Consider the following 27,083-nt stretch of genomic DNA (forward strand, 5'->3'; position numbering starts at 1 on the left):
AAATTTTAATTACAATACAATATCATTTACAAAGCAGTAATGCTAAAATTACCCAAACTGTTTTCCTGTGACATGCAGTAACCTTATACCAATAAAGTAACAAAAGTACATCACCATTTTGCGCTGAAAACATTTACCATGTCATTCAGTGTGTGTTCTTTGGCTGAGTATTTCCCGTTGTTCATGATAAGGATGTTACACATGCTGAATTACTTTCTCTTTTTCGTCACACCAACTCAACTTTTAGATGATGATAATCCTGGGAGTGATATGTGCAGTTATACTCATCATCATAATTGGTAAGAAAAGCATCATTATTAGTTTTGCACAGGAATACAAATGACTTTTTTCTGATGGTTGTTGTATTTTGAATAAGGTGTGTGTGTGTGTGTGGTATGAACACCTCTCCCCCTTGTTTTCTCCTCCATCTCTCCCAGTGTATTTCAGCACCTGAAGTGGAGGTGTATGACTCCACCTGCTTTGGTCTTTGCCTTCTGTAACAGTACACTGTTTCCTCTAATCTGTGCCATGTATTCCTGCTTTTCTAACCTGTATCTAGCAGAGATACACTGCTATCAAAACAGAAAAATACTCAATTTAAAAGAATGAGTTATTCTATGCTCGTTAATGTGACTGCTGCCAACTCCCTGCTGTGTCCTAGCCTGTGCCTACCTGCTGGGAACACCCCAGCTCATCTCTTTCTCAGTCTTTGCACTGTGGACCTTAACCACTGTCTTAAACTGCTACCGAAGAGATACTGCCATCTTCTTTCTGTGTGCTCAGTTAAAGTTAGATAGTTCTCTGTAACCTTACGCTCTAGTTAACCGGGGATGATTGTTAGTGTTGGTTCTGTTGCTTTATGTATTTTTTATGATTGAAGGTGACCAAAGTGTTTAGTGTTGTGTGTGGTTTTTCATTATTTATTTCTCTTTGCACTAGAGAGGGGGGTGCGGTGGCGCAGCGGGTTGGACCGGGTCCTGCTCTCCAGTGGGTCCGAGGTTCGAGTCCCGCTTGGGGTGCCCTGCGACGGACTGGCATCCCGTCCTGGGTGTGTCCCCTCCCCCTCCAGCCTTACGCCCTGTGTTGCCGGGTTAGGCTCCGTCTCCCTGCAACCCTGTATGGGACAAGTGGCTTCAGACTGTGTGTGTGTGTGTGTGTGTGTGTGTGTGTGTGTGTGTATTTGCACTAGTACATTCCTCAACTGCAGTTCCAAATGATGCTGTCAACATGGCTGATGCAACATAAATAACTGTCTTCATCCATCATATGTGTGGAATAAAAATGTGCATTTGTGCAACACAACCATTTTATTTGATTATTTTGTAAAGATAAGCACCAAAAGCATTCAAATTAAAAATTAAGATTCCTTTGCAAAACTGTAACAGAGAATGGATATTTTATCTCCAACTAGACCATAGGCACAACAACAATAATACTAATACTACTACTACTGCTACTAATAATAATAATACAATTTACCAGTCATCATCAAAAACCGAGCATTTGTTTTGCTTGGGGCTCTTCTAGAGTCCTGGGGTGGAAAATGTTTATCCAATGTGAAGCGAAACATCAGTAAAACATGTATTTTGACCATGGGGAGGAAAGCTTCTTGACAACAGTACTTAGAGAAGATGTTTGACAGTTGTACATCTTAGCTGTTATTCCTATGCATTCCCCTCGCTTAATTGGTTCAGTTACTAGTTAATTTTTTTCAACTTGTCTGCAATATATTTGCAACACTTCATTGCCACAACGCACTGATGAAAACACTCGATCTGTATTTTTTTATGACAGCAATATTATTTTGCAATTAATCTCTTGAAGTGGAGTTGGCTCTGAAGACTGTAAAATTCACAAAGGGCCTCAGAACAGCCCTGGAACTGAGAGCTCTGCTTGGCACCGGTTAACAATTCAGACACACGCTGCCAATGGGGAAAATACCACAGCAGTGGAATGTCATGTCTTGGTAAGTATCAAATAAACAAAAATATCTGAAGCTGGGGGGTGCGGTGGCGCAGTGGGTTGGACCACAGTCCTCCTCTCCGGTGGGTCTGGGGTTTGAGTCCCGCTTGGGGTGCCTTGCGACGGACTGATGTCCCGTCCTGGGTGTGTCCCCTCCCCCTCTGGCCTTACGCTCTGTGTTGCCGGGCAGGCTCCGCTTCCCCGTGACCCTGTATGGGACAAGCAGTTCTGAAAATGTGTGTGTGTGTGTGTGTGTCTGAAGCTGTTAAACAGAACTTCCAAATCAATTCCTAGGCTTCCATTCAATTGGACTCTGAGTTACCTTTGCCCCACAAAAACTTAAGGTATCTCTGTGCTCCATGTAATATGTGAGAGGCCCTAGTTGGGTCCCTAGTTTCAGGCGGCACATTTCGGGGTTTCGCCCTTTCTGCTTCACTCTCCGCGCGCAGAAGGACTGCGCCCCACGCACACAAGGGCGATCCAGGTCACCCCGCTCCCTTTCTTCTTTGCCAGCGTTTAGGGCCCGTCCACTCCGCCGGCCGCGTGACTTCGAGAGGTGGGCGGGGAATAAGATGTAATGACGTCACAGAGCTGGTCGCCCAGCACGTGGAATTGTGCATGCCACGGCCCTTCTATGCCGTTGTGACTGTGAGAGAGGCGCACTTAAAATATCAAAACAAACTACGCCAGTCGCACCGTTAAAGTCAAGGCTTACACAGTAAGCATAAACAAAAGATTTTAGCGCATTGTTAAACCTCTGGTAGTTGAAGTAAAACTGAAGCAACAATAATCGTTTCGTTGCTTTTTTCATGTACAGGAATCGTACAAAATCTACAACATAAAATAATAATACGACGGCTCTGTGCTTAGCAGAATATTGTATTTTTAAAAAATATAATTAAAATATTTTATCATGAATAGCAGGATTAGACAAAAATCGATATAAAATGGGATTAGAAAATTCTGAGCCGAGTCCCCCTTGTCCATGCAGAAGTGCGTAGACACTTTACCACAGCGCCCGTGCGCATCTCTTTGGTGTGTTACGAGGCATCAAAAACAGTCGGTAACGTCAACATGTTCCTCCTTCAGCTTCTATGCGAGCAGGCAGCAACGTGACATCCGAGACACGTGCAGCAGAGGATGCCTAGTTCAACCAATCGGTGGATTGCGGGGCGTGGTTGCAGTGCTTGAGGAACCAATGACGCCTTCTGTTTTAGTGCGGAACGTTAAGCGCGAAGGCACGTGTACCTCTGCGTGTCTGCTGGTGTGGGGAGGCAAAATGTGTGTCGAACAATAGACTGGCGTAGGTAGACGGCTGGTCAGGATCGGAGTACGATAACGCAAGTCTTACCGCTGATCATACTCCCGTTTTCTCTTCAGCTGCTTGTGCACTTTCACTTTGGCTGTTCGACTTTTGTTTTGTGGAGCGACTGTGAAGACCAGAAAAATAAAAATGGCACGGAACCAAATAATCTACATGATTTAGAGAGACTCAGAGTGTCCAAGAAGAACGCGGTAAGATTAACTTAAGTTAAACTTGGCTAGTAGTAGGGGGGGCTGGCGAATTTCTGTATATTGAATATTCGATGTGTCGCCCATCTCTGTAAATCACACACTGTACTGTTATTGTTGGTTAATGTTTTGATGTTTTATGGGCTATATTCATATTGCTGCTGGATGACACCGTAGCTGGAAGTCGTGCACAGTTTTACAGTGGACGTCACGAACTCAGTCGTAAAGCATAATAATGGAGATCGGGTCTCGGGGAGAAGTGCACAACAACTCGCCGTGTGAAAATATCGCCTAACTATATCGAATAAACTGAGCATGACGATGGTTTAGGGGGTACGATGCCGTTAATATCCGTGCTGCGTGTGTCATGGTAACGCAACTCACGTGCGCGTGAGCGCCCTGCGCGAGGCGGCTCGGCAGCGGGCTGGTGGAGTGGAGACGACGTGACGGGTGACTGGTGGCCGATGCCATTATCTCACCCCAGTATGGCAATACAGAATGATGCTTAAGGAAACTAGGAAATCGCGCATGTTCGTCACGGTGTAGCTTTCCGAGGCTTGGCGGTGTGTGTGTGTGTGTGTGTGTGTGTGTGTATCCGCGCTTGACGGCCTGTGGCCCTGCTGTGAGTATGACGCGAGCCCCGATCCGCCTCCGCCCGGGGGGGCGATCATGTCCTGGCTGAGCCGCCTTCGCTCAGGTGGGGCTTCGCGCTCGGTTTTCGGCCCCAGATAATTACATTTCACGACCTCCAGCCCCCTTTCCCCCCAGCGATCCGTTTCCAGTGCCGTCTCTGAAAGCGCCATTCACTTCGTTTTCGGTTTAAACTGCGCTCTAGCCGAGCTTCTTCGGGCTTTGCAAGATAACCTGTTTTCACTGTGCGCTGTTCATTCAGAATGACGCGAAGACACAGTGGAGCAGACATCCTGCAGTATACACATATATATATATATATATATATATATATGTATATGCACTCGTGTGCTGTCCCCGCTTAGATGACGTGAAGTGGTCACGTGGACTGCGCACAGGTGGCGCTGGAGCCTCACAGCTCCTCGGCTGCGGGTTCGAATTCAGATTTGCGTGTGACGGTCCCCCCCCCCCCCTGAATGGGTTCAGCCCTAAAGGACTCTGTGTGTGTGCGCGAGATTGCCCTGTGATGGTCTCATACCCTGCCTCACAACCTGTGTCTGGAATAGGCTCCGGACCACCATGACCCTGAACTGGACAAGGCTGATAATTGCTAGTGGGTGGACGATTGATTGTCACGTTAACTGCCAGCTTTGATGAGATACGATTTTGACTAATGTGTGTGAAATTTAGATTTTAATTGTGTGTAATATTAAATAACTTTTCTAAAGATTAAGTTAAAAACTGCCAGCTTTGATGATAAACTCATAACCCTAAACTGTTGTAGAGCAGACGCACAACTCCAGTGCCGATTATTTCAGATGCGGTCACTGCCCAGCTGGCGATAGATTTGTGGCCAGTTGCTTGGATGCCACGCTACATGGTACAGTCAGTAAGTTCTAAGACTGGCCCCTGTGTGGCGCTGCTGTGGTTGCAAGTCGATGGTACTCAGATCTTAAAAACAGGGTCAGTCACAGACAAGGGGGATAAAGGATGAAATTGCCATATTTAGTTAATGATTAACTTCATTCCTCTCTTATTCGTTGATTAAATTCTTCCTAAATGAATTCATTAGAGGGGAAATGGAATTTGTTACAGTGACTTTTTCAAACACAGTTGTGCTGTTAGCTCTAATGTCAACAAGCCCATAACTTTAAATGATCCAAAAGCTGCAGTGTGATAGATGAGAATGTTAGCAGGATTAGTGAGCTTGATTCACATCGCTGCTTGACTTCTCTGTTCACGCTCGGAAAATCAAAGTTGGTGAAGAAAGTGCAACTTCGCAGAGATATGCCGAAACTGCGTGAAATTCCAAAAGATGTTGCAAGTTTGAAATGAGTTATTTTGTGTTCACACGTTGACTTCTTGAATTCTGTTTATTTACTTTGTAACGATTGAGCTTTGTTTTTGTCGTTTTGTTATACAGTGCATGGCAGTTCTAATGTAGAATTTAACTTTATTCAGTTAAGGTATGTGAGAAAAGATATATAGTTGCTGATTAACAGAGTTTATGTTTGTTTTTTTTACTTCCGTTGCATATTTCGCACAAGTATCCAACCTGTTTTTAACAGAAGGTGGAAAAATCATGAAAACATTTGTCATTACTAAGTACTGTTCCTTTAAATCCCACTGAGAGGGTTCACTTTACCTTTCACATGTGATTTGTGGATTTCCATACATTTTAGCACCGTTTTGGCAAGAGCAGTGCTGTATTAAGTAGGACCACAGTAAACATGAGCGAGGGTAATCCACGATGCACGCTACACGATAAAGAAATTGCACAAGCGCAGCCCCTTGGACACACGTGTGGTTCGTGTGGTCAGAAACCCACGGTTGCAAACAGAAACACGTTGGATTATTGAATATCTGGAGTGGATTACTCATCATAGTCTAAATTTAGTTTTTGAAGGAGAGGGGTACCATGGGCCCTCTCAAGATTGACATGGAAGGGTGGCCCTCTCAAGTGTTTCGAGCTTCATAGCTGTATGGAAGAGAAGTCGCGAGGATGTAAATGTTTCATAATTTAGCAAATGCCAGCTATAGGTAAATATTATTGTATTATCTTTTTTGCTGTAGCGTTGTAATTTTTTGTCTATAAACTGTTCCACAGCCGCAATGTTAAACCGCTTTGTGGACTTTGTTATTGTTATTTTCTTGCAGCTCCAGTGTATCGGGTTTGAATCTGGCTGTTGTCTATGCTGTACGTTTGATTTTCTTCCCATTTCACATGAGTTTCACCCAACATTTTAAAAGTGGGCCGGCACAGTAAGTAGCACTGGTGCCTCATAGCTCCTGGGTTAGAATCTGGCTCAGTCTGCATGTTCTCTCCGTGTTCCCATGGGTTTCGTCCCACAGTGTAGAGGCATGCTTTATGTGAATTACACACACACATTTTCAGAACCGCTTGTCCCTTACGGGGTCACGGGAGCAATTACTGACTCTAAAATCTCCTGTAGTGTGTCGGTGTGTGATTGCTCTCTGATGGACTAGCATCAGGAGTGTGTGTACCTTGCCTCAAGCCCTGTACTTCCAAGATGGGCTCTGGACCTCCATGACCCTGCATTGGAAGAAGTATTTATGGGCAGTGAATGAATGACTGGATGGATTTTATAGGGACATTGTTCAGGTCGCCCTTAATGTGTGGTTGTTAGTTGCCAGTGAGGTTTTGGGGCCCTGTATGAGGTGAACCCTGCATACTCTTCCCGCACTCTGATCTGGATCACAGTGACCTGGTTTGGATTAGCAGTTACTGAAAATGGATGGATTAAATGTTTAATGTGCCAGATTGGTGGGACCCAAATGTACATTTTTAATCAGAAAAGCTCTGCTGAGATTTTACGCAGAAACTACACTACGACTGTATAACCTGGGCTCAGTAGAGTTCAAATTGATGAATAAAATTGTCATAGTGTCATCTATAGGCTGAAACTGTGTGGCCAGTATCCAGAGTGGTGCTTCTCATATCTGGTTATAGGAGGTGGAAAGGAAAGGGAGGTGCTGTCATCCCTTTTGCTGTATTGGACGGTCAGCAGCGCTCAAACAGCTAGAAAGCACAGTCTTGCATTTGGGCTTCGGATATTTGGGATTAAGATCTAGGTATGTACGGATCAGTATCGAAACACTCTTCTGCCTCTGTTATTGTGACTGTATTGAAACTTTGGCATGTGTGTGTAGGGAGGAGTCCCGTGTTCTGCCCATCAGCGTCGAGGACCAGTGAGTATACAGCTTCATATAAACAGAGTGTGGAGCATGTTTTGGAATACCGTGTCAAACAAACAGCTCGGTGTAAGGACAGCAGCAAGGCACAGAGACGGCAAAGTCTGGGGACAGGGGAGGAGACCCATATTAGTGAGATGGAGCGATTGTGTGGTTAAAGTAAGGTGAAGCAGGCGCTCGCTGTTATGAGCCGAAAGTAATCGGTACTGAGAGTTGGATACATCCTAGACCAGGGGTGTCCATCATGCATCCCTCAAAAACATTTGTAAAATTATTAATATATATTTTGTCTGTCATAAATATTGTAAATTCTATTGAATCCAACAGTTATAGACACACACTGTTAAATACAGCTAAATGGAACAATAAAATAATTTTCCAATGTAGACACAACTCAGTATCTCACTTGATGTAATACTGAAATGCATTGTACTTGAACCATTTCACACTAATGATTGTGACCGTTGGCCAAAAAGTTTGGAAACCCATGGCCTGGACAGTGTTTCACATAAGGAACAATTGCAGTGCAGTTTGTTGTAGGAGTGAACGAGAAACCAGCTCCCAGTTAATGCCCATTTCTGCAAATCCCAAAATTGTTGGTTTTCAGCCAGCTGGGGAGGCAGTCAGCTACAGCGTACTGGCAGAATCCGAGGGGCATGTCAGTCTAAGACTTTCTTTGCATTTAGAAATGTAAAGAGTGAGTGAACTGTAGCTTCCATCTGTACCTCTGAGCAAGGGCTGACAACCTGAGCAACCAGATTACGTCAGCGGTGTGTCAAATTGGGTTTTCATGGGTCGCTTCAGATGCCAAGAAGCCTTGGAACAATCCTGATGCTCTCTTGGGAACACATTGTGCTATTGTGTCCTTCCCAGTGAAAAACAGCCACACACTGTGCATTCATACGGTAGCCAAACAGAGTGTTCGCATGGTTATTGAATGTAAGCGCAAACAGGTTTGAATGAAGCCTTGTGGGTAGAGGGGCTGCACAGTATGCATTTGTATTGATTTGTTAGTTTTGTGAGATGCATTTCATGAATGTGATGAACATCCTCAAGATTTGCTTGTAGATGATTTGGCTTTACACCGTGAGATCTCACACACATCATTTGAAACCGCTTGTCCCGTGCGGGAAGCCGGAGCCTAACCCGGCCGCACAGGGCGTAAGGCTGGAGGGGGAGGGGACACAAGGCACCCCAAACAGGGCTCGAACCCCATACCCACCAGAAAGCAGGACCCGGGCAAGCCCGCTGCGCCACAGCGCCCCCCATACACTGTGAGCTGAACTTTCAAAGTATCCCCTCTTCGAACAATTGATGTGTCATTGTTAAAACTAACTTTTTCCCACCCATTTAAATATTCATTACCAGTATTGCAAGTACTGTGTGTTACCTTCTTGGTCAGACTTGGACCAGTACAGGGACTGACATTGTGACTCCAGCTGATAAGTCTTCAGAAATAGCTCTCCAAACATATGACTTTTCTTTCTCTGTGTGTCTACACTTCCTCCAGAGGGGGATTTAGACTCGAGCATTTTATAGCTGCGTCTGGGCCGGTGTGTGTGTGTGTGTGTGTGTGTGTGTGGATTACCTGGAGTCAGTTGCACCAGGAAAGAGCTTTCAGTGTTCAGGAAAGTGTGGCATTGAATTACCCTTAATGACAAGGAGGAGACAGTTTTACACTGTGGGGGAAAACATGTCAAGAATTGCACCTGTGTGTGTGTGTCACCAATAAAGTGAATAAACTAAGACTAAACTGCTACTGCGACCAAGATGGTACTTTCGATTAAATGTGGAATTCGGTTCCAGTCCCAGGGATACTTTGATTCTCTTTTCAAGTTGGAACAATGCTGATTGTTGGCAGAAAACAGACACCGCAATTTCAGATGTCCCTTCTAGTGTTTTATTAAAGACAATTTGGTGTCTCTCAATGCCAAATAAAGGCACGAAAGACATGGAAATTTGTGTTTGTGTTGTTTTCGTAACAGATTAATACATTTTGGTCGAGATGTGTCGCTGCAGGTGGAAAAGAAGCTCATGCTCGAGTACCTGGGAGCCACTGCCACAGGATGAGTGGCAGGTCATGTGAAGATGTGTCATTATGACATTTCAGTTATTTTAAAATTAATACGTTGGTTTAAGGCACAATTTGAACTTGATTCCCCTTTCAGTGTTAATCTGTAGAAGTGCTATTATAGAGAAAGAAAAAAAAGATGAATTTAAAATTGTAATGACGCGTCCCATCGAAGGGCCCTTTTTTGGAGCAGGAACAGATATTACCGTAAATAGTTGATGTTAATGGAAGTTGCTGGAAGTTGCCATAGAGCGGACTACCTGGACCTATGGCGGTGAGCACCGGTTGGACAGTACTGGACACTGCCCTAAGAAAGGAATCTGTCCTGCAAATATTTATATTGGTTGCTTTTGTTAAACGTTTAATTATACTGAATATATTTTAGTGCGGCATGACTGTTTTTATGGCTAAGTTATTTATTAAATAAAGACTTTAATAGTGGAAGTGATTAATGGAGAGACTTACCTGTGCTGTTGGACAGGCTGCGGGAGCAGACAGTTTTAGTGTTTTGCAAATCCATTCTGATCTGTTTAAAAAAAAAAAAAAAAAAAAATTGAACAGAGTGCAGTTTTTCCTTCTGTATTCGCTGATACATCTTGCTGTGTGCTGATGTTCTAATAAACGTCCTAATGGACAGCTTCTTCACGACACCCCCCCCCCCCCCCCCCAATCCATCGGAGCCCAAACCCGAGCTCGCTGCGCTATTATTGACTCCGTTATTACGCTACAGTTACGTACGTCTGGGTGACTATGCCAAGAAATGTTCTTTCGCATGGGAGACGTGACCGCAAGAAAGGCAGTTTGTCTCCCTTCACCACAGTGGCCGCTTGACACGAGCAATAAATGAGCAGCGTGCTCGGCTCTTAGAGACAGCAGCGGGCGACACGTGCTTCTGGTGTTTCCATAGCGGGACTGCTGAGTCTGGGCGCGCTTATCCAATCACATCGTACGTTGGCCGCGGTTGTGCGGTGGGCGTGGTCAGAGGGCACGCTGGAAGGGGCGCGGCACTCGGGACAGTAAACAGGCTCGACGTGTGCGCGCGCGCGGGCTGCGCGCAAGAGAGCGCGTGCATCGCTCCTCTCGATCTCGGGCGAAAGCCTTGACAGCAGCAGCAAAAGCAGCAGCTGCAGCAGCTGCTGTCGTTGCGGGAAGCAGGCATCGCAGTGTCTGTGCGTCTTCGCTTCGTAATTTAGGGTAGGAATCCCTGTAATTATTGCTGTTGCATGTTGATATCAGTCAGTGTGTTACATAACCCAGAGTTCCATCGCCACGGTTTGCATTTTGCGCCATGTGACTCCACGTCGTCATATAATATGTGCCCTTCTCTAAATAGTATTTCTTAACCGCGGTGCGGGCACAGGAGGAGGAATTCAGAATGATAAATATTTTTGACAACGACTGTTGTATTTTCAAACATTGGGCTTTAACACTGATACTAGCAACATACATTATTATTCGTGACTTGTCCTCATTCATTGTTTCTTAACCAGAAAGAAATAATCATTACATTATTATATTGCACGTTTGTGATCGCAGTTGGCAGCACTAAACTTACACTGACTGTACAGAAATCATGTTCTTGGTTTCGTGAAAATCACGTGATGTGAAAATATGGGAACGAATCGTTTCGTATAAACAGTCGGTAGCTCTTCTGCAAATTGTGCAGTTTTTCTTAAATCAGCTTTATCATCCTCGTTTGTACAATTTTTGTTTGAGAACTGAAATCCCAGGTATACCTGTTTAATAACGTTTCTCCATTCAAGTCTGAGGACTTTGCTTCTTTTTCTTTTCAAAAAAAAAAAAAAAAACTTTTGTCTTCTGTGACTATGATTTGGTTGTCCAGACATTGTTCTGGGCTCTTCCTGACCACACGTGGAGCTCCATGCCTCAGTATGGAACACACACGAGTTCTGTGCGACAGGTCAGTAGTGACACACACACACACACACACACCCACACCCCCCCCCCCCCATACTGGTGTAGCGGTTGTCGCTGTGCAGCGGTGGGTCCCAGGTACATCTTTTCCCGGGTGGACAGTTCCAGTGTGAACAGAGACTCCGGTCTGCTTTTCCAAAATCACTTCTGTCCACTCAGGTGAAACATCACAAATATGTGCACTTCCCATTTTTAATCATCATCTGTATATGCTGCTGCTATTACACAGCAAGTCCCCCGTGGGACCCCCCCTTTTTTACCAGTGTTGAGCTTTATGACAAGTACTTCTCCGGTTCTCTTTGCGTTTGGCCTGACGCTGAATTTCCAGACTTTCAGGCCGGACGTTTATCCACAGTATACCCCATTGTTGCGGAGCTGGTGCTCATGAGCCCAGGTGCGAAGAGGTGACTGTGTATATATTCGGCCATGACGAAAATGGCAGCGGCTCAGTCGGGAAATGCGTTCGCGGTCTTTATAGCCTCTTAGTCAATTGGATCAACAGTCTCTCGGAAATAAATAGCAATATATTCATAGACGTGAAACCAGACTGGGACCGAAGAGACAATATCGCGTCTCTCATGGTTACCTCACGTTTCCTGTATTATTCAGCTGAGAAAATTCTGCATGATGGTTGAGAAACGATGTTTACGTGACTTTGTGAGCAAGAGACTTTTTTGAGTGTTAGCGTCTTGTTGATTTACCTTGTGGTTTTACTGTTGTGTTGGTTTTTTTTTTTTTTTTTTTTTTCCTTCTTCTTCTTCCCAGTCTTAACATACGGTGCTGTCAGACCCCCCCTTGGACTCGTACTGCAGCATTCTATCGCAAGGAAGATTAGTTTACTGTTTGTGACACCACTGAAAAGAGGAAAATTAGAGGTGCTAGTGTTTCCCAAACCGTTGGAAGGGCACACCCTGTACAACCCACATGATTCCCGTAAAAGAGGTGAGAACCCAGAAAGGCGACAGGCATTTGATAGCTGCAGATCCCTTTAGCTGTTTGCACCGATATGTGACCGGTCTGTGTACTAAAAGCACATGCTGTAATTCACAATAGCAGGAAACTCTTTGTGCATTCAGCTGTAGTTTCGAATCCAGCTCGGTGTGCGCAGAGTTTGCATGTTCGCCCCATGTCCACGCGGGTTTCCGTCCACATTCCAAAGACATGCGGAGAAGACAGTGGTAAACCATTTCTGTACTCTTCCTCATTGTGAAAACCATTCTGTTGGAGTAGTTAGTTGAATTGCACATGGCAGTTTGTATAGCCTAACCTTGCGATGGAGAATATTTAAAAAATGGAGTGTAATGTATTTAGACTCGACTAGCAGGTAGCATGGTGTTTAAGCCTCCACCTTTAGTTTTAGAGGTCACAGGTTCAAATCCCACCACCTGGTATAGTACCCCTGAGCAAGGTATATTGCTCCTGTGAAAATTACTCAGCTGTAAAAATGGGCAAATCATTGTAAGTGGCTTTGGAGAAAAGCATCGGCAAAATAAATAAATGTAGAAAAGAGTTTAATGTGCACCTCCCCCATCAGCACAAAATGTTAGGTGATTCTTGGCTCAAGGTATTCATCCATGGGAGGAAGAAATTTTTAAGGAGAAAACCTGAATACCCTGTATTGACAAGTGTTTAATTAATGTATTTAAGTCTTTCTATTAGGTGCAAACCACTGTTGTTCAGCACTAACAACCGTTCCAGGTTGTTGATTGAAGCTGCCCTTGTAGAACTGTGCACTATTACTACGGGAAAAGTGACTATTTCTGTGTAAGGGAGGGCATTTTTACTGTCTTGCGAAGTTATTGCATAATGCATGTAATGTGTTATGGTGCCGAAGACAGATTTAAGGCGTTTTTGCGCGTCTCGCATTTTCACGTAGATTCGCAGCCTCATCAGGATAACACAAGGATTAGTTCAGAAGTCGTTGCCTTTGGTTTGTCTGCCATGTCTTCTTCCCAAAAGAAGTTTCTGGGATGAAAATTAATTCTTGTGCTGATTGATTTTGACTGTGACTTTGACAGGTGCACTTTTTTCCTTACCAGGTCCAATTCCTTGGAACCCCAGAAAGGAAGGGAAAGAAAGAGGGTGCAGCGAAGAGAGAAGTGAAAAAGACAGAAGGATAGAAAACAAAAAGGACAAATGTTCTTCTAGTTTGTTTTTCTGGAAGGCCATCTTTGATCGTAGCCCCGTCTGCTCTCTGCCCATCTGGATGGCTTTTACTGGCCAACTGTCCACATAATAAGCAAAAATCTTGTTTTTTCTGCCTAATGTTCTTGCCATAAGGGGACTGCTATTACCAGTGGATTAGTTTCAACATAACGAATGTAGTGTTGCTTGGCATCGCAGATCGCGCCTCAAAAAGCTGCACAAGGTCTTTTTTTTGCAGTTTTATCACTGTGATTGATACAGCTGATATTAACTGAAGTACCCAAAAAGCAGTTTGATTTTTTGCAGAAGGCTGAGACAAATGTTTACTGCTATATCACTAAATCCTTTTCAGATTTGTCACAGTCATACAAACCCAACTTAGATATAGCTAATATTATATGAACTTTTGTGACGCACTCGATCAGATTTTCTACCATTCTTCACTATGAGTGTTGATAATTCAGACCCCACCCCCAGAAGTAACCCTCAAAGATCAGAGGGAGGGGCTGAGGAAGAGGCGGGGCATGCGGCCTCCTCTGGCTCGGACAGTGGTGAGACGGGGGCATCTCCGCGGGGCGCCACGGGAGTCCAGGGATTGGCCAGGGATGCAGCCGGCGCCCACTCGGACGACATGGATGCCCTGTCCAGTGGAAACGATTCTGGAGAGCGGGAGAGCGAGGGCGGAATGGGGAGGGGGGGTGTCTCCAGAGGACGTCAGTCCACCCGCAGCTCCCAGAGCTCCTCCAGTCACAACGGGAAGGACTCCGGCATGCTGCTGGAGACCACTGAGAGCAACAAGAGGTCAGGACAAAGGGAGGAGGGGAGACGCTCAAGGATGAATTTGTAATGAATGAATGAATGAGTGAGTGAGTGAATGAAACTTTAGTGATTCTAGGGGAAATTTACTTGGTTGCAGCAGCATACATACATACATATATGTTTGGTTAATTTATTTTGTGTATGTATGTATATAAGGAGAAAAATGCAAACATTTAAATGTTTCGTATTTAAAGTAATTTGTAATTAAACCCGTTTCATTTTGATGCACTCTGATAATGACTAACAATTAAGTACTTATGCAAAGTAACTGTTATTAATGCTGTTGCTCTGCTATTTCCAGTACATGTCATCGTGATGTTATTGTATGACAATTTACATGGAGTGAAATGCAGTATGAAAGTGCAGAAATTGCAGGAAGTGAGGGATCCTTTTATGGCAGCTGCTAGCAAATGCAGGAGTAAAATCATTCTTGCATCCTTAAAATTCCAGTGTCCTTTTCTAATGTTCCTTCACCACCACCCCTCTCCACCAGCTCCAACTCTCAGAGTCCCTCACCCCCCAGTAGTTCTGCGGCCTATAGCCTGCTGAGCGCCAGTTCTGAGCAGGACCACCCTTCCACCAGCGGTTGCAGCAGCGATCAGTCGGCCCGAGTCCAGACGCAGAAGGCTTTGAGGAAAGCCCTCCGGGAGCTGAAGATCCGGGTGCCAGCTGACAGGAAGGGTCGTTCTGGAACGCTGGAGGCCCTGAAATATGCACTGAACTGCGTGAAACAAGTGAGAGGTAAGCCAGGCCTCCTCACACCATTGTGCGCTGTGGGTCCAGCCCTCTGCAAATGTGTCGTGTGTATGATCACGTTCTTCACACACATTGATTTCTGCTGGACATGTAAACAGAGTTAGGTGTCTGGTGTTTTTTTTTTTTTTTTTTTTTTTTTTTTTTTTTTTTTTTTACTCGCTCTCACCATCTGGCTGACTTTCTGAGCCAGGGTGATTAATTGTTCCAAGAGTCAGAAACCACATAAATTGTATCCATTACTGTGTGCGTAACTGTGCGTGTGACGTGAGTTTGTGTGCATTACAGCCAATCAAGAGTACTACCATCAGTGGAGTGTGGAGGAGAGCCACAGCTGCAGTCTGGACCTTTCCACCTTCACCGTGGAGGAGCTGGACAACATCAGTTCCGAGTACACCCTCAAGAACACAGTGAGTCTCCCATACTGCAGCACAGAAAAAAGGAGACGAGCATAAATCTGGCTCTCTGGTTGGAGCAGAAAACGGGTGCAGGGTGTAATCTTGACACTGTCCTCCTCTGACTCTTCCGTCTGTCAGGACACCTTCTCTATGGCTGTGTCCTTTCTGTCGGGGAAGGTGGTGTACGTGTCACCCCAGGGCTCTTCCCTGCTGCGCTGCAAGCCCGACAGCCTTCAGGGGGCGCTGTTCTCGGAGCTGCTCGCTCCTCAGGATATAAATACCTTCTACAGCAACACGGCACCATGCCGTCTGCCCATGTGGTCTGCCTGCATGGGTTCAGGTAATGGCCTCAGTGGGATACCTAGTGAGGTAACCAAGGCCTTAGGCGAAAGAAGACGCTTAAAGATTCCTCTTCTCATCCCAGGCACCTCACCTGTGGACTGCACACAGGAGAAGTCTATGTTCTGCCGCATCAGCGGAGGACGGGTGCACCAGGGTGAAATGCGGTACTACCCCTTTCGCTTGACGCCATACCAGCTGACCCTGCGGGACTCGGACATGGCTGCCGCCCAACCCTGTTGCCTCCTTATCGCCGAAAGAGTGCACTCTGGCTACGAAGGTACGTCCCACCCCCTGTGGCTCATCAGAAGCGCGCTCATCTTTTGATGATCCCATACCCATGTGACCGAAATGCTGTGCTCATTCTTTCAGCCCCCCGTATCCCTCCAGATAAGAGGGTCTTCACCACCAGTCATACTCCAAGCTGTCTCTTCCAGGAAGTCGACGAAAGGTCAGAGTGTGTGTGTGTGTGTGTGTGTGTGTGTGTGTGTGTGTGTGTGTCTTGTGAGAGTGTAAGCATACGTTGGACAGTCTGTGTGGGTTTGTCACATGTACATGAGCAGTAGCGGTTACATAACAAAGGTGTTGTGTAACAGGGCAGTGCCATTGCTGGGCTACCTGCCCCAGGATCTGGTGGGCACTCCTGTCCTCCTGTACCTGCACCCTGAGGACCGACCCATCATGGTGGCCATCCACAAAAAGAGTGAGTCCCCCTGCCTCATGGTTTATCCGACACCTTTCGGCCTGTTCCGGCAAACACATTGTCTCATGGTGTCATTTGTCTCTTGCGTCTGTCTCAGTTCTGCAGTTTGCGGGGCAGCCTTTTGAACACTCGCCCCTGCGCATGTGTGCTCGCAGCGGGGAGTACCTCACCATTGACACCAGCTGGTCCAGCTTCGTCAACCCCTGGAGCCGCAAGGTGGCCTTTATAGTGGGTCGCCACAAAGTCAGAACGTGAGCGCGCAGAGTTTGTGGTCCCCTTACCTCCCGGCCCTCGCCCTTTTAATTTTGCGTGGTCTGTGTATGTCGCGCTGTGTGCATGAACTCAACTTCTCCTCCTTTTCAGGAGTCCCTTGAATGAGGATGTGTTCAGCCCACCCCAGGGTGGGGAGGGGCGGGCCATGATACCCCAGATCCACCAGCTAAGTGAGCAGATCCACCGGATTCTGATGCAGCCAGTCCATGCCAGCGGCTCCCAGGGCTACCACAGTCTTGGAAGCAATGGCTCACAGGAGCAGCACCTGAGCGCTGCCTCGTCCAGTGACACTGCCGCCGAGGACACTGTACAGCTGCGCAAGCCCGTGAGCATTCGAACCCTGGCGACCATCAATGGCAAAGTGATGCCTAGTTAGGAGGAACACAGATTCTAGCTATTTTGGGAAAATGTTACAACATTAGACCCAAAAACTATTGAACAGTAGCAGTGTCAACTCACATAGAGATGAACATGGCCTTTCACAGTCAGTATGAAGAACCCAGATCACACATGCTTCAGATTTAAGGTGTGAACCACAGACATGTTGCTTTAGTCATATTCCTGTTCTACCACTATCAGATGACCTTCCAGCAGATCTGCAAGGATGTTCACATGGTGAAGACCAATGGCCAGCAGGTCTTCATTGAGTCCCGCAACCGCCCCCCACCTCGCAAGCATGGGGCTGGGGGTAAGTGGCAAACACTGCTGTGCTGGTCCACGTTGAACTTGGAGAGGCTCAGGACACTCAGGTCTAGTGTGAATGGATACATGCCCTTTCTTCTTCCGATCCACAGGAGCAGCAGGTGCCCTCAGAGCTAGCGAGGCAGCAAGGCCAGCTGGAGACGAGAAGGAGCCTGTACCACCACCAAAAAGCACGGGTCCTGTGGAGCCAGTGAGGAAGGAAACTCCAACCACCTACTCCTACCAGCAGATCAACTGCTTGGACAGTATCATACGGTGCATATCTTAGTGTTTCTGAACCTGAAAATTGTGGGATCTCAAGAAATTGCTCAGGAATACCCGGCTCTGACTTTCCTTTGTTTCTCGGTAGCAAGAACACGTTAGTCAGATGAGAGTTTGAGACACTGTTTCTGGTTGTTTGATCAGATCATTTATTTTCTTCCTTTGGTTTTCACAAATAAACCATCGTTACACTTAAAAACTGCTTATCACCTGTAGCGGTGAACATGGTGGAAGTCACACTTTCATTAGTCCAACAGAAAAAAGCCATAATAAGTGGTATTCTGAGTCCAGTAATGATAGACCTTGTTCCTTCCTCAGTTATCTGGAGAGCTGCAACGTGCCCAGCACGGTCAAGAGGAAGTGCGGCTCTTCTTCCTGCACAGTCTCCTCCACCTCTGACGACGACAAACAGAAGGAGACTTCGGTGTCCAACAAAGGTGCGAAAACGGTCTTGACAGTGACCATTACATAGCACAAGCATTTCTGTTGCTCGTGGTCTGCGTGTTTGTGTTTTAACCGGAGTGTGTCTGTACGGGATACCGCAGGTACCCCGGTCGCCCTGGGCGCTGATGGGACACCGCTGCCTCCACTGACGCTCCACAGTAAGACTGAGAGCGTTGCGTCTATCACGTCGCAGTGCAGCTTCAGCAGCACCATTGTTCACGTCGGTGACAAGAAACCCCCAGAGTCAGGTACAGCCCACCAGTCGTTAACCGCATTACCTGTCCTCCCTGAGCAAGGTGCACCCTGTTCTCTGCGTGCAAGTCTACTCCTGGTCCCGATCCATTCCGTTTCCCCTAAAAGCCATGGATTACAGTCTTAGATTATGGCCACCTTCTTTTTACATAAGTGTTGGGGGTAGATGCGCCTAAGTTGTCAACAGTTTTCATCACCGGAGCTGTGATGTAAGTCCTCAGGGAGAGCACAGTAGTGCTGTGCATAAATACCGGGAAGAGGCAGACAACTGATTATGATCACTCTTCTGCTGGTCAAGTGGCTCCAGTCTCTCGTGACTTGGAATGGTCTCTATTGGTACATTAGGGCAGGGGGTCCAAGGCACGGTTTGTGAGGAGACTTATTAATATGTGCTACACCTACCATAAATGAAATAAATTGTGTTGAATCTCACAATAACACAGTTGTAGTACAAGGTAATAGCGACTGACAGAACAGCAGACAGCGGGCGGAGGACCTGAAGTTCCAGCCATCCCAGTGGCGGTGCTGAACTTCGGTTCTGTGCGCTTGTTACTCTTTTGCTTCAGTCTCAGTACTGAATGTAGCTTGTAGTCAAGAAAGAAGGGTTTGTGACATGCGTAGGGCATTTCAAGCGAGACGGACGAACCTGCACTTTATCAAATGAAGAACAGGCCCATTCATTTCATATGCAATGAACCGCCTTCGGTTCTTAAGGAATAAAACTGTGAAGAGACTTTGACTCTTAAAAAAAAAAAAAAAAAAAATGCATCTGCATTTAACAAATTTCAAGGGCAAGTTTGTGAAGACATGATATTCAAAGTAAAAAAGTAAACTGTTGGGATAGTGTCACTTTTTAAGAATGTGTCCAACCATTCAGGTTAAAGTGACTCTGGTGCAGTAGCTAAAATTATTGCCCAGAAATAGGAAGCTTTTTTTATTTGGGAAAAAATTGTTACCGAATGTTTTTGGTGAATTGCTCATATGTCCTCAGAAAAAACCGACTTTGCTGAAATAAGTGTATTTGCAGCACACTGGTTTGCACCAGTTGACCAGCCATTGAGAAGTGTTGAGGGCACCTCAAAAACAAAATGTTAAGCTTTTATTATTATTGTTAATAATAATAATAATAGCAATGATAATGTTTTGGTATCTTATTTGAAGGGAAAAGTATATGTGTTTTTACTGTACTTTTACAAGAATTTTGTCTCTAGAGAAAAGTATCCTATATCCACCAATACACCAGCTTTTAAAAACTTCTAACAACATTTCATTAAAACAGTTAATGGAGTTAATATTGCTGCATCATACAGCAAAGTGAATCATTTTTCAGTTTAGACATTTTTAGTATGTCATTTACTGTGATTTCCCCCCCCCCCAAGTGTGGCACCCAGAGCAGTTCACTAGTGTGTCTGCGGCCCTCAAAAACCTCTGCGTTAAGGCTTTCCTAGACCAGAACTGAACTTCTTCACTTGTGTTTCTCTTCTTCAAGCAGACATTGTGATGGAGGAGGCCCCTCCGACTCCTACCCAAGCCCCACCTCCATTGCCACCCCCACCTCCACCCATGGCACAGACACCGGCAGCTCCTCCCAGTCCTGCTCCTCCAACAGCGGATGCATGGAGAGGGGGAGCGGGGCGACTGGGTCTCACCAAAGAGGTGCTGTCGGCACACACGCAGCAAGAGGAGCAGGCCTTCCTCAGTCGTTTCCGGGACCTGAGCCAGCTGCGTGTGTTTGACCCCAGCTCGGCTCCCCAGCGACGCCATACGACCATGCCATTCGCAAAAGGTATACAGCACGGAATGGCCCGGAAGAAGTTATCCAGTACAGTGTATATCAGGCCAGGAAGAAGAGAGGACACAGTTATACAGCATCCTTTCCAGTATCTCTGGATAAGCCCAATGAGTAAAATTGTGGTAGTTACAGTAGAGCTCATACACATGAGCTATTAATGGGTTTGCGCACAGGTGACACTTTTCAAGTGGTAATGCTGGCTTATTCTCTCTATTTCCCCACTCTACATTAAATACTCCTGTTGCATCCTTTAGCAAGTAGTGACTCATGGTTATTGTATAATATTATAACCATTTACAGTTTATACACTGAGTTTTTGTGAAATTTTCAGCCCTTTCAATCACCCAAAACACTGTTCATCTTTTTCTAGTAAATGTTTCTGATGATGTTTACATTCTTATCCTTCTGACAGGCTGCTTCCCCTGAATGAATGTTTACTGCTCTTTTTTTCTTCAAAATTAGAGCATGTGTTGACATAGTACATATAGTGGCATAGAAAAAGTTGTTTTTTCACCTGAGATATTTTGGAAGGAAAATAAAGCAAGTTCAGTGGTTCTGCAATTTTAAAAAAAATTTTTTAATCATCTTTAATTAATTTGTCTGGTTCTTTTGTCCAGAGCAACTGACAGGGATAGGTTTATAACAGCCAGAATAGGCTGACGTTATTTCGTCACTCATTTAGTTTTCTCTGTCCGGGACACACAGGTGTGCGCAGCTCCAGAGATTACCCTGCAGGGGGCAGCAGTGGACGTAGGCGTGGAAGGGGAGGCAAGAGGCTGAAGCACCAGAAAACTTCAGACCACAGCAGTTCTTTGGGGATTGAAGGAGCTGCTGCTGGACGGCTGGGGGCTGCAGGCACAAATCCAAAGGGCCCTGTCCCCCAGGCGCCCCCCATGGTCCCAGGAGCTCCCACCTCTTCCTCATCCTGGCCTGCCTCTGTGGGTTCCCAAGCCAGCCTGGCTGCTGTGCCGCACCCTCCCGGGGTCGTGCCTCTCTACCCTTTTTATCCGCCGCCTCTCCCTCAGCCGGTACCCCCCAGTGCCCCGGACTCGCTCCAGTCTGGCCTGCGCTACCCCTTGCAGCCACCCCCCTCTGTGGTTCCCCCAATGGTGGCGTTTGTTGTGCCCAATTACATGTTCCCGCAGCTTAGCTCCTCCATACCCTCTCTGCCTCAGCCCTTCTATACCCCCAGTCCTGGGTTCTCTTATCCAGCATCTGCACCCATTCCTCCAGCTGCTCCACAGACCCCGACCCTGCCCGCACAAACCCCCTGTGCTCCATCACGCTCCAGCACACCTCAGTCCTGCAGTCAGCCACCAATAGAGCGCGAGGGGGCGGAGTCTCCTCTCTTTCAGTCCAGGTGTTCATCCCCCCTCAACCTGCTGCAGCTAGAGGAGTCTCCTAGTAACCGGCAAGAGGCTCAGTCAGCTCTCACTGCTGTGCAGCAAGCCACACCTCCAGTGGGAGGGGCTGCACAGGATTGGACAGCAAAACAGGGAGGTGGGGCTGTGGCGCAAGCATTACCCAATCGAGGCAATGAGCCGAGAGACTCAAAGGAGAATGAGAATGTGAGTACTTCAGTGTTAAACATTAAAGCATGATGAAACTGTACTCTCCGTGGAGAATTACTTATAATAAACACAATCTTATATATATATATATATATACGGTATTGGTTTTAGATTCGGTATGTCACCTACTGTGACTAGAAGGCTTGTCTTTTACTGGCATCCAGTTCCTAGTGAATATTTATTATGATGATATGTGATTGTTATGATATTTTGTGAATTCGTTTCTGAATTATGTATGGCATGATAATGAATTTACATTTATTTATTTCTGCAAAGAATCTATATTAAGCTACTTAAAATTATTTGCCCTTTTATAAAGCTGGGTAATTTTTATGGAAGCAGTTCAGGCTAAGTACCTTTCTCAGGGGTACTACAGCAGTGGGTGGGATTCAATCCTACATCATATGAGTTCAAGGCAGCAGCTGTAACCACTACAATACCTGCTTTGTTGGTCTCAAAAGACCCAGGTTAATTAATGTTAATATCCAGTCTCGTTTCATTGACAACTGGTCATTCATAATATTTTTTCTACTTCCTGTATACCTGCAGGGAGAGACAAATGAATCCAACCAGGATGCCATGTCCACGTCAAGTGACCTCCTTGACCTTCTGCTGCAGGAAGACTCCCAGTCAGGCACTGGTTCAGCTGCCTCAGGTTCTGGGTTCTCGGGTTCTGGGTCTGGATCCTCGGGTTCTGGCTCCAATGGCTGCAGCACTACAGGCAGTGGGACCAGTAAGTAAACTCTCTTCTGCCAGTCCTGAATTATACTGGGCTCCACCACTTGGCAGGTGTCTTCAGAAGTATAATCTTGATATTACAGAACACAGCTGAATCGACACATCTAGGCATATGGGGAGAAAAGCACATCTACTGAATGAATAAATGTAAATATATTTGCATTTGGGCTCAACCTAGACTGGACCTGTACTTTGGTGCAGGTAGTCCCCCACTTATGATGGGGTTCTGTTCCAATTAACCTATCCTAAGTTGACTTCATCATTAATGGAAAATCCTCTTCTACTACATTACATGAACTCTAAGGATGTATAAACAATATGGATGAATTTCAATGTTGTATAATAGGACTTTGTCATATAATCTAATAAAACAATAGTATACATACAGTTCAGTATAAAATGAAATGCAGTACAGGTAATTATGAATATGGTAGTTAATATTGTTTGTTAAAATTGTAATGGTCACCTCTGATCTTTTGCCCATAGGAAGCAGTCAAAGCAGCCACACCAGCAAGTACTTTGGCAGTGTTGACTCCTCTGAGAATGACCACACCCGCAGGCAGCCGACAGGGGGACCTGGTGAGGAGCAGTTCATAAAGTACGTCCTGCAGGACCCCATCTGGCTGTTGATGGCCAACACAGATGAGGAAGTAATGATGACCTACCAGCTGCCCATCCGGTAAGCTATAAGAGTAGCCTCACTCTGTACCTTCCATGATGTCCCAATGGAAAGTTTGCAGTGCAGGGAATGTATACAGTTTTAGCACAGGAACATGTATTGTGTAGACCATTTAAAATGGTACTTGACCCCAGGCTTCTTCCCGGACAGGGACGTGGAGACTGTTTTGCGTGAGGACAGGGAGGCCCTACGGGCCATGCAGAAGCAACAGCCGTGTTTCACAGAGTCCCAGAAGAAAGAACTGAGTCAGGTCCACCCATGGATCCGCACGGGACGCCTACCCCGGGCCATCAACGTCTCGGTAAGGCGAGCTGCTGTTCGGCTGCGAACGTCTAAACAATGCTTAGAGGTACATGCAGTTTTCCCCACCCTACAAAGGTAATACATTCGTGAAGAACCCTTCATAAGGTGAATTCTTGTAACTCCAAGACATAATTACCATTAGAATCAATGGTAAAAATCTCGATGCATTCCTAAAACCACGAATTGACACCATTAACATTAGTTGTCATGAAAGTGCAGTTTCTCTTCATTACTTACTCTGTAATACTGTGCTCCTGTCTAACTGCACTCATTCAGCTCTTCTGTGGCTATTACATACTGGGCTACACTTACAAACGTGGGGTTTCTGTGGGTGCCGCAATTTCATCCCATAGTGCAAGGACGTGTTTCAGGTGAATCGGTAACTCTTGAGTTGCCCATAGTGTGCGTCTGTTTGCATGTGTGAGTTGCTCTGCTGCTGACACTGAGCATAAAGCCGAAAACCATGTCTAACGCTGTCGCCATGCAATTTTTAAACCTACGGTATATACTGCAATAAAGTTGTTCTTCCACAACGTGAATAAAGCAAATACTAAACATGTTTACAAAAACAGATTGTAATCACTCATGAAAAAGAAATGGCAAAAACGGCAATATACACGGAATCTTCATGCTAATTGAATAAATGTAAATGTCTCGTGCAGCCCAGCTGTTAGAAGGGACGAAAAGTCAAATTCAGTCCTGATAAACGCTAAGAAATGCCTCATAAGACGAGCTAGGGATATTGAAAGAAATTCCCTGTGAAGCTGAATTCTCATAGTTCAGATGGGGGGTATCAATGGATGACTAGTTTAGTCGTGTCTAGGTGTTGAGAGACAAAAAGAAAGCATTAATTTCCTCATCTTTTTCTTCTGCTTCTCTTAGGCATGTGTAGGCTGTGAGTCGCACCCCTCTGTCCAGGAGACAGCCCCGTTCGATGTGGAGATCCACGACATGGAGTTGGGCAGCGTGCTTGAAACGTCTAAGGAGACAGCCCTGTCAGTAACACCCATGGAGGAGGAGCTGCAAGCCAGAGCTGTGACTCAAGCCAACGACCAGGAAATGTCCACAGAGGAGCAGGAGGTGGCCTCGCACACTAAGGAGGATAAGGGCCTCGATAGGACTGCTGCGGGCAACTGAGCTGAAGAGTCCACGGTTTACTCATGTGGCGATATTTAGTTTAACTGTGTTAGTCTACAGCCGCGAACTGCAACCTGCATCCTACTGGCTGCACATCAGTCATTGTTCTCGAGGTGCATGTGACTAAGGACCGCTCTCTTCAGTCTGCTTGTCGTTGGTGACCGTGAACCTGTTGCTCACTGGCAGTCAACACGACCCTTTGGTGCACTTTTGTCAGCGAGAACCCGACGTGAACCTGACGTGAACCCGACGTAAACCCTGTTTGCACCACCAGTGTACCCTTCAGTGGCCAAAGTCACATTGCTAAATTAGTTGTGGTTTGTTGTAACCACTGTTGTCCGGTCTTGAAAATTGTATGCCTTGAAAGAAAAGAAAGGAACAGTAATTAATCTATGCCAGTGTGGTTAAAAGCCAGAACGTGCAAGACTGAACTGCTGGTTTCTTAAGCCAGCTTAATGTTGTGAATTTAGGCATAGCCTCATGGTAAACTGACGTCTGAGAGGTGGTACGCACACTTTCCTCTCCCGGTATTTATTTTTTTTAATTTAACATCCTTCGTCAAATAAATACAATAAAATTGCACAAAAAGACAAAGAATGTGTAGCAAATGACCGCAAGGGATCTTGAATCCTTCTGCTCTTGGCCCAGAAAGCACTGCTTTGCCTGAATTGTACCAATCTTCTCAGAGTCATCCGGAGAAGGATGGCTGTTCGGCTCCCAAACTTTTTTTTTTTTTTTAAAAAAGTCAGGTGTGACCAAATGTTCGGGTTTTTTTTTGTTTTGTTTTTTTTTAACATAGTTTGTATATTTTTGTAAGTTGTATATACTAATAGGTACTTAAAAGGGCAGGACAGCAACACACTCAGTACATACATTGTGACAAAAAGGCCGATTCCACAGTAGGATAGAAAGGTGTTTCCACTGTTACTGGATGTTGGAGGACTTTCCATGCATTTTGAGCTGGATTGTGAAATGGAACATGAATGTGTTTTGAACACCTTGTGCACTTGCCAGGACTGGAAATGGGACAGTGCCCTTGAGCTCTGCCTCCAGCCGCATCCCTGAGGTGGTGTCCAGATCTATTTCTAATGGACCCAGGAGTGCGAATTACTGTTGTGAGTGACACACCAGCCCTGCTTCACACAAACTGGTGTGCAGGAATGCGCCTGAATCCCAAAACCACAGTCCGCTTGGGGGAGAGCCGTTCTGGACATTTCAGCTCCCCTCGTCTCGCTGTCACTCGGTGTAAGTCCAGCTGTTAGAGTGACGTATGAGTCTTCATTGCATCAGTGGTAATTTTTGTGTTTTTTTTTTTTTTTTCTTTCTTTTCATTTTTTAAATAAATGTGATGAAATGCACGGGTGAGCCCTTTTTGTTTTATTGTGATTGTTGAAATGTGGTTTATTTAATTAATTTGAATGTAAATGTTCTAGAATTCTTTGGTAACCAACAGTGTTTGCATCCACAGGTTTTATTAAGAAACTACTTGATAGTTTTCTCCTTTTCATAGGTTTCTGTGTGTCTGACTGATTAGTCCTCATAACCGAAAGACAAACTGCGCATTTTAAATCTGAGAGCAGCAAGTAGAAAACAAGATATATGGGGCAGCATTCAGATGCTTTGCGGTTTCTTCAATAACATTTTTTTCGGACTGTACAATTTTATCTTAATTTTAGTTAATCCTGATTGATGGTGGGTCTCTTTTGCTTTATGGTCTTTTATTTTACACTTTCCTAACATTTTATTCTAAGCGCTCTGGGCCAGCTGTGTTAAGAAGGGTGTTGTGTATAGCAGAAATTAATTTCAGTTAAGTTTAATAAATACTTATGAACTGGAAAATTCGCTAATTAGAACAAGGGGAAGGGACGCTTTAAAACCATGTTATGTAACAGAGTTTAAATGCGTTTCATAATCAGGGTTTGCCATTAGATGTCCCTGTCGTACATTTGCAGTACTTAACAACTTTCTCCTCCTTTTTGTCAGCTAATAGTCACGTAACCTTTTGAACACTTCTTTTCGTTCGTGTCCGGCGAAACGCAGCGAGGATGTGCGATCGGGGGCTTGTAGCCATCAACAAACGTAACACGTGCACAATGATTTTTCCTCTTTAAAGTAAAATCTTATTAGGCTGTACAGAAACAAAATATGTTCAACTGACCTTCACTTTGCCCAGTATGGTCTTATGCCATGAATTTAGAGAAGAACGCCCAAATCAAGCTAGGTTTCCCTGACCTGGGCAACAACCATTTCCTTTACAGGACAAGTTCTGTCTGCTGCTTATCTGAAGGGCAATGTGGGGGATTGGAAGTGCTGCTGTCCAACCATGTCACGTGGCTGAGGGTAGCGGCAGCATCAACCGGCTCAGTGGCCTTGTGGTTCGTCTGTGGCTTTACCCTGACGCATCACGGATCTGATACCAAGCGCCTGTGCTCTTGTGTTTATGTTTTGTCT

The 27,083-nt window shown here is 45.5% G+C and overlaps 1 protein-coding gene and 1 long non-coding RNA gene across 4 annotated transcripts; one reads left to right on the plus strand and one right to left on the minus strand.

Annotated features, from left to right (window-relative positions):
* Window positions 1–2,135: 2,135 nt before the first annotated feature.
* Window positions 2,136–10,238, minus strand: LOC108928599 (uncharacterized). The gene is made up of 3 exons (XR_001965679.2): window positions 10,127–10,238; window positions 9,854–9,914; window positions 2,136–2,171 (listed from the first exon to the last, which is right to left on the minus strand). It is a non-coding gene; the product is annotated as an uncharacterized LOC108928599 (long non-coding RNA).
* per1b (period circadian clock 1b) lies at window positions 3,153–25,925 on the plus strand. Of its 3 annotated transcripts, none has more exons than XM_018742586.2 (20): window positions 3,153–3,477; window positions 13,363–14,269; window positions 14,781–15,028; window positions 15,329–15,450; window positions 15,577–15,778; window positions 15,863–16,057; window positions 16,150–16,228; window positions 16,374–16,480; window positions 16,578–16,731; window positions 16,844–17,078; window positions 17,333–17,441; window positions 17,548–17,710; window positions 18,035–18,153; window positions 18,262–18,408; window positions 19,902–20,198; window positions 20,910–21,772; window positions 22,325–22,508; window positions 23,000–23,192; window positions 23,343–23,493; window positions 24,378–25,925. In XM_018742586.2, the coding sequence occupies exons 2-20, from the start codon at window positions 13,914–13,916 to the stop codon at window positions 24,630–24,632; spliced, it is 4,179 nt and encodes a 1,392-aa protein (XP_018598102.1). In that variant the 5' UTR covers window positions 3,153–3,477; window positions 13,363–13,913; the 3' UTR covers window positions 24,633–25,925. The 3 variants fall into 3 exon arrangements, with proteins under 3 accessions (XP_018598102.1, XP_018598105.1, XP_018598104.1); XM_018742589.2 differs by having other exon boundaries at window positions 3,154–3,477; window positions 19,905–20,198; XM_018742588.2 differs by lacking the exon at window positions 3,153–3,477 and adding an exon at window positions 11,260–11,309.
* Window positions 25,926–27,083: the final 1,158 nt, after the last annotated feature.

Source organism: Scleropages formosus, chromosome 13, assembly GCF_900964775.1.
Source record: "Scleropages formosus chromosome 13, fSclFor1.1, whole genome shotgun sequence".
Taxonomy (NCBI): domain Eukaryota; kingdom Metazoa; phylum Chordata; class Actinopteri; order Osteoglossiformes; family Osteoglossidae; genus Scleropages; species Scleropages formosus.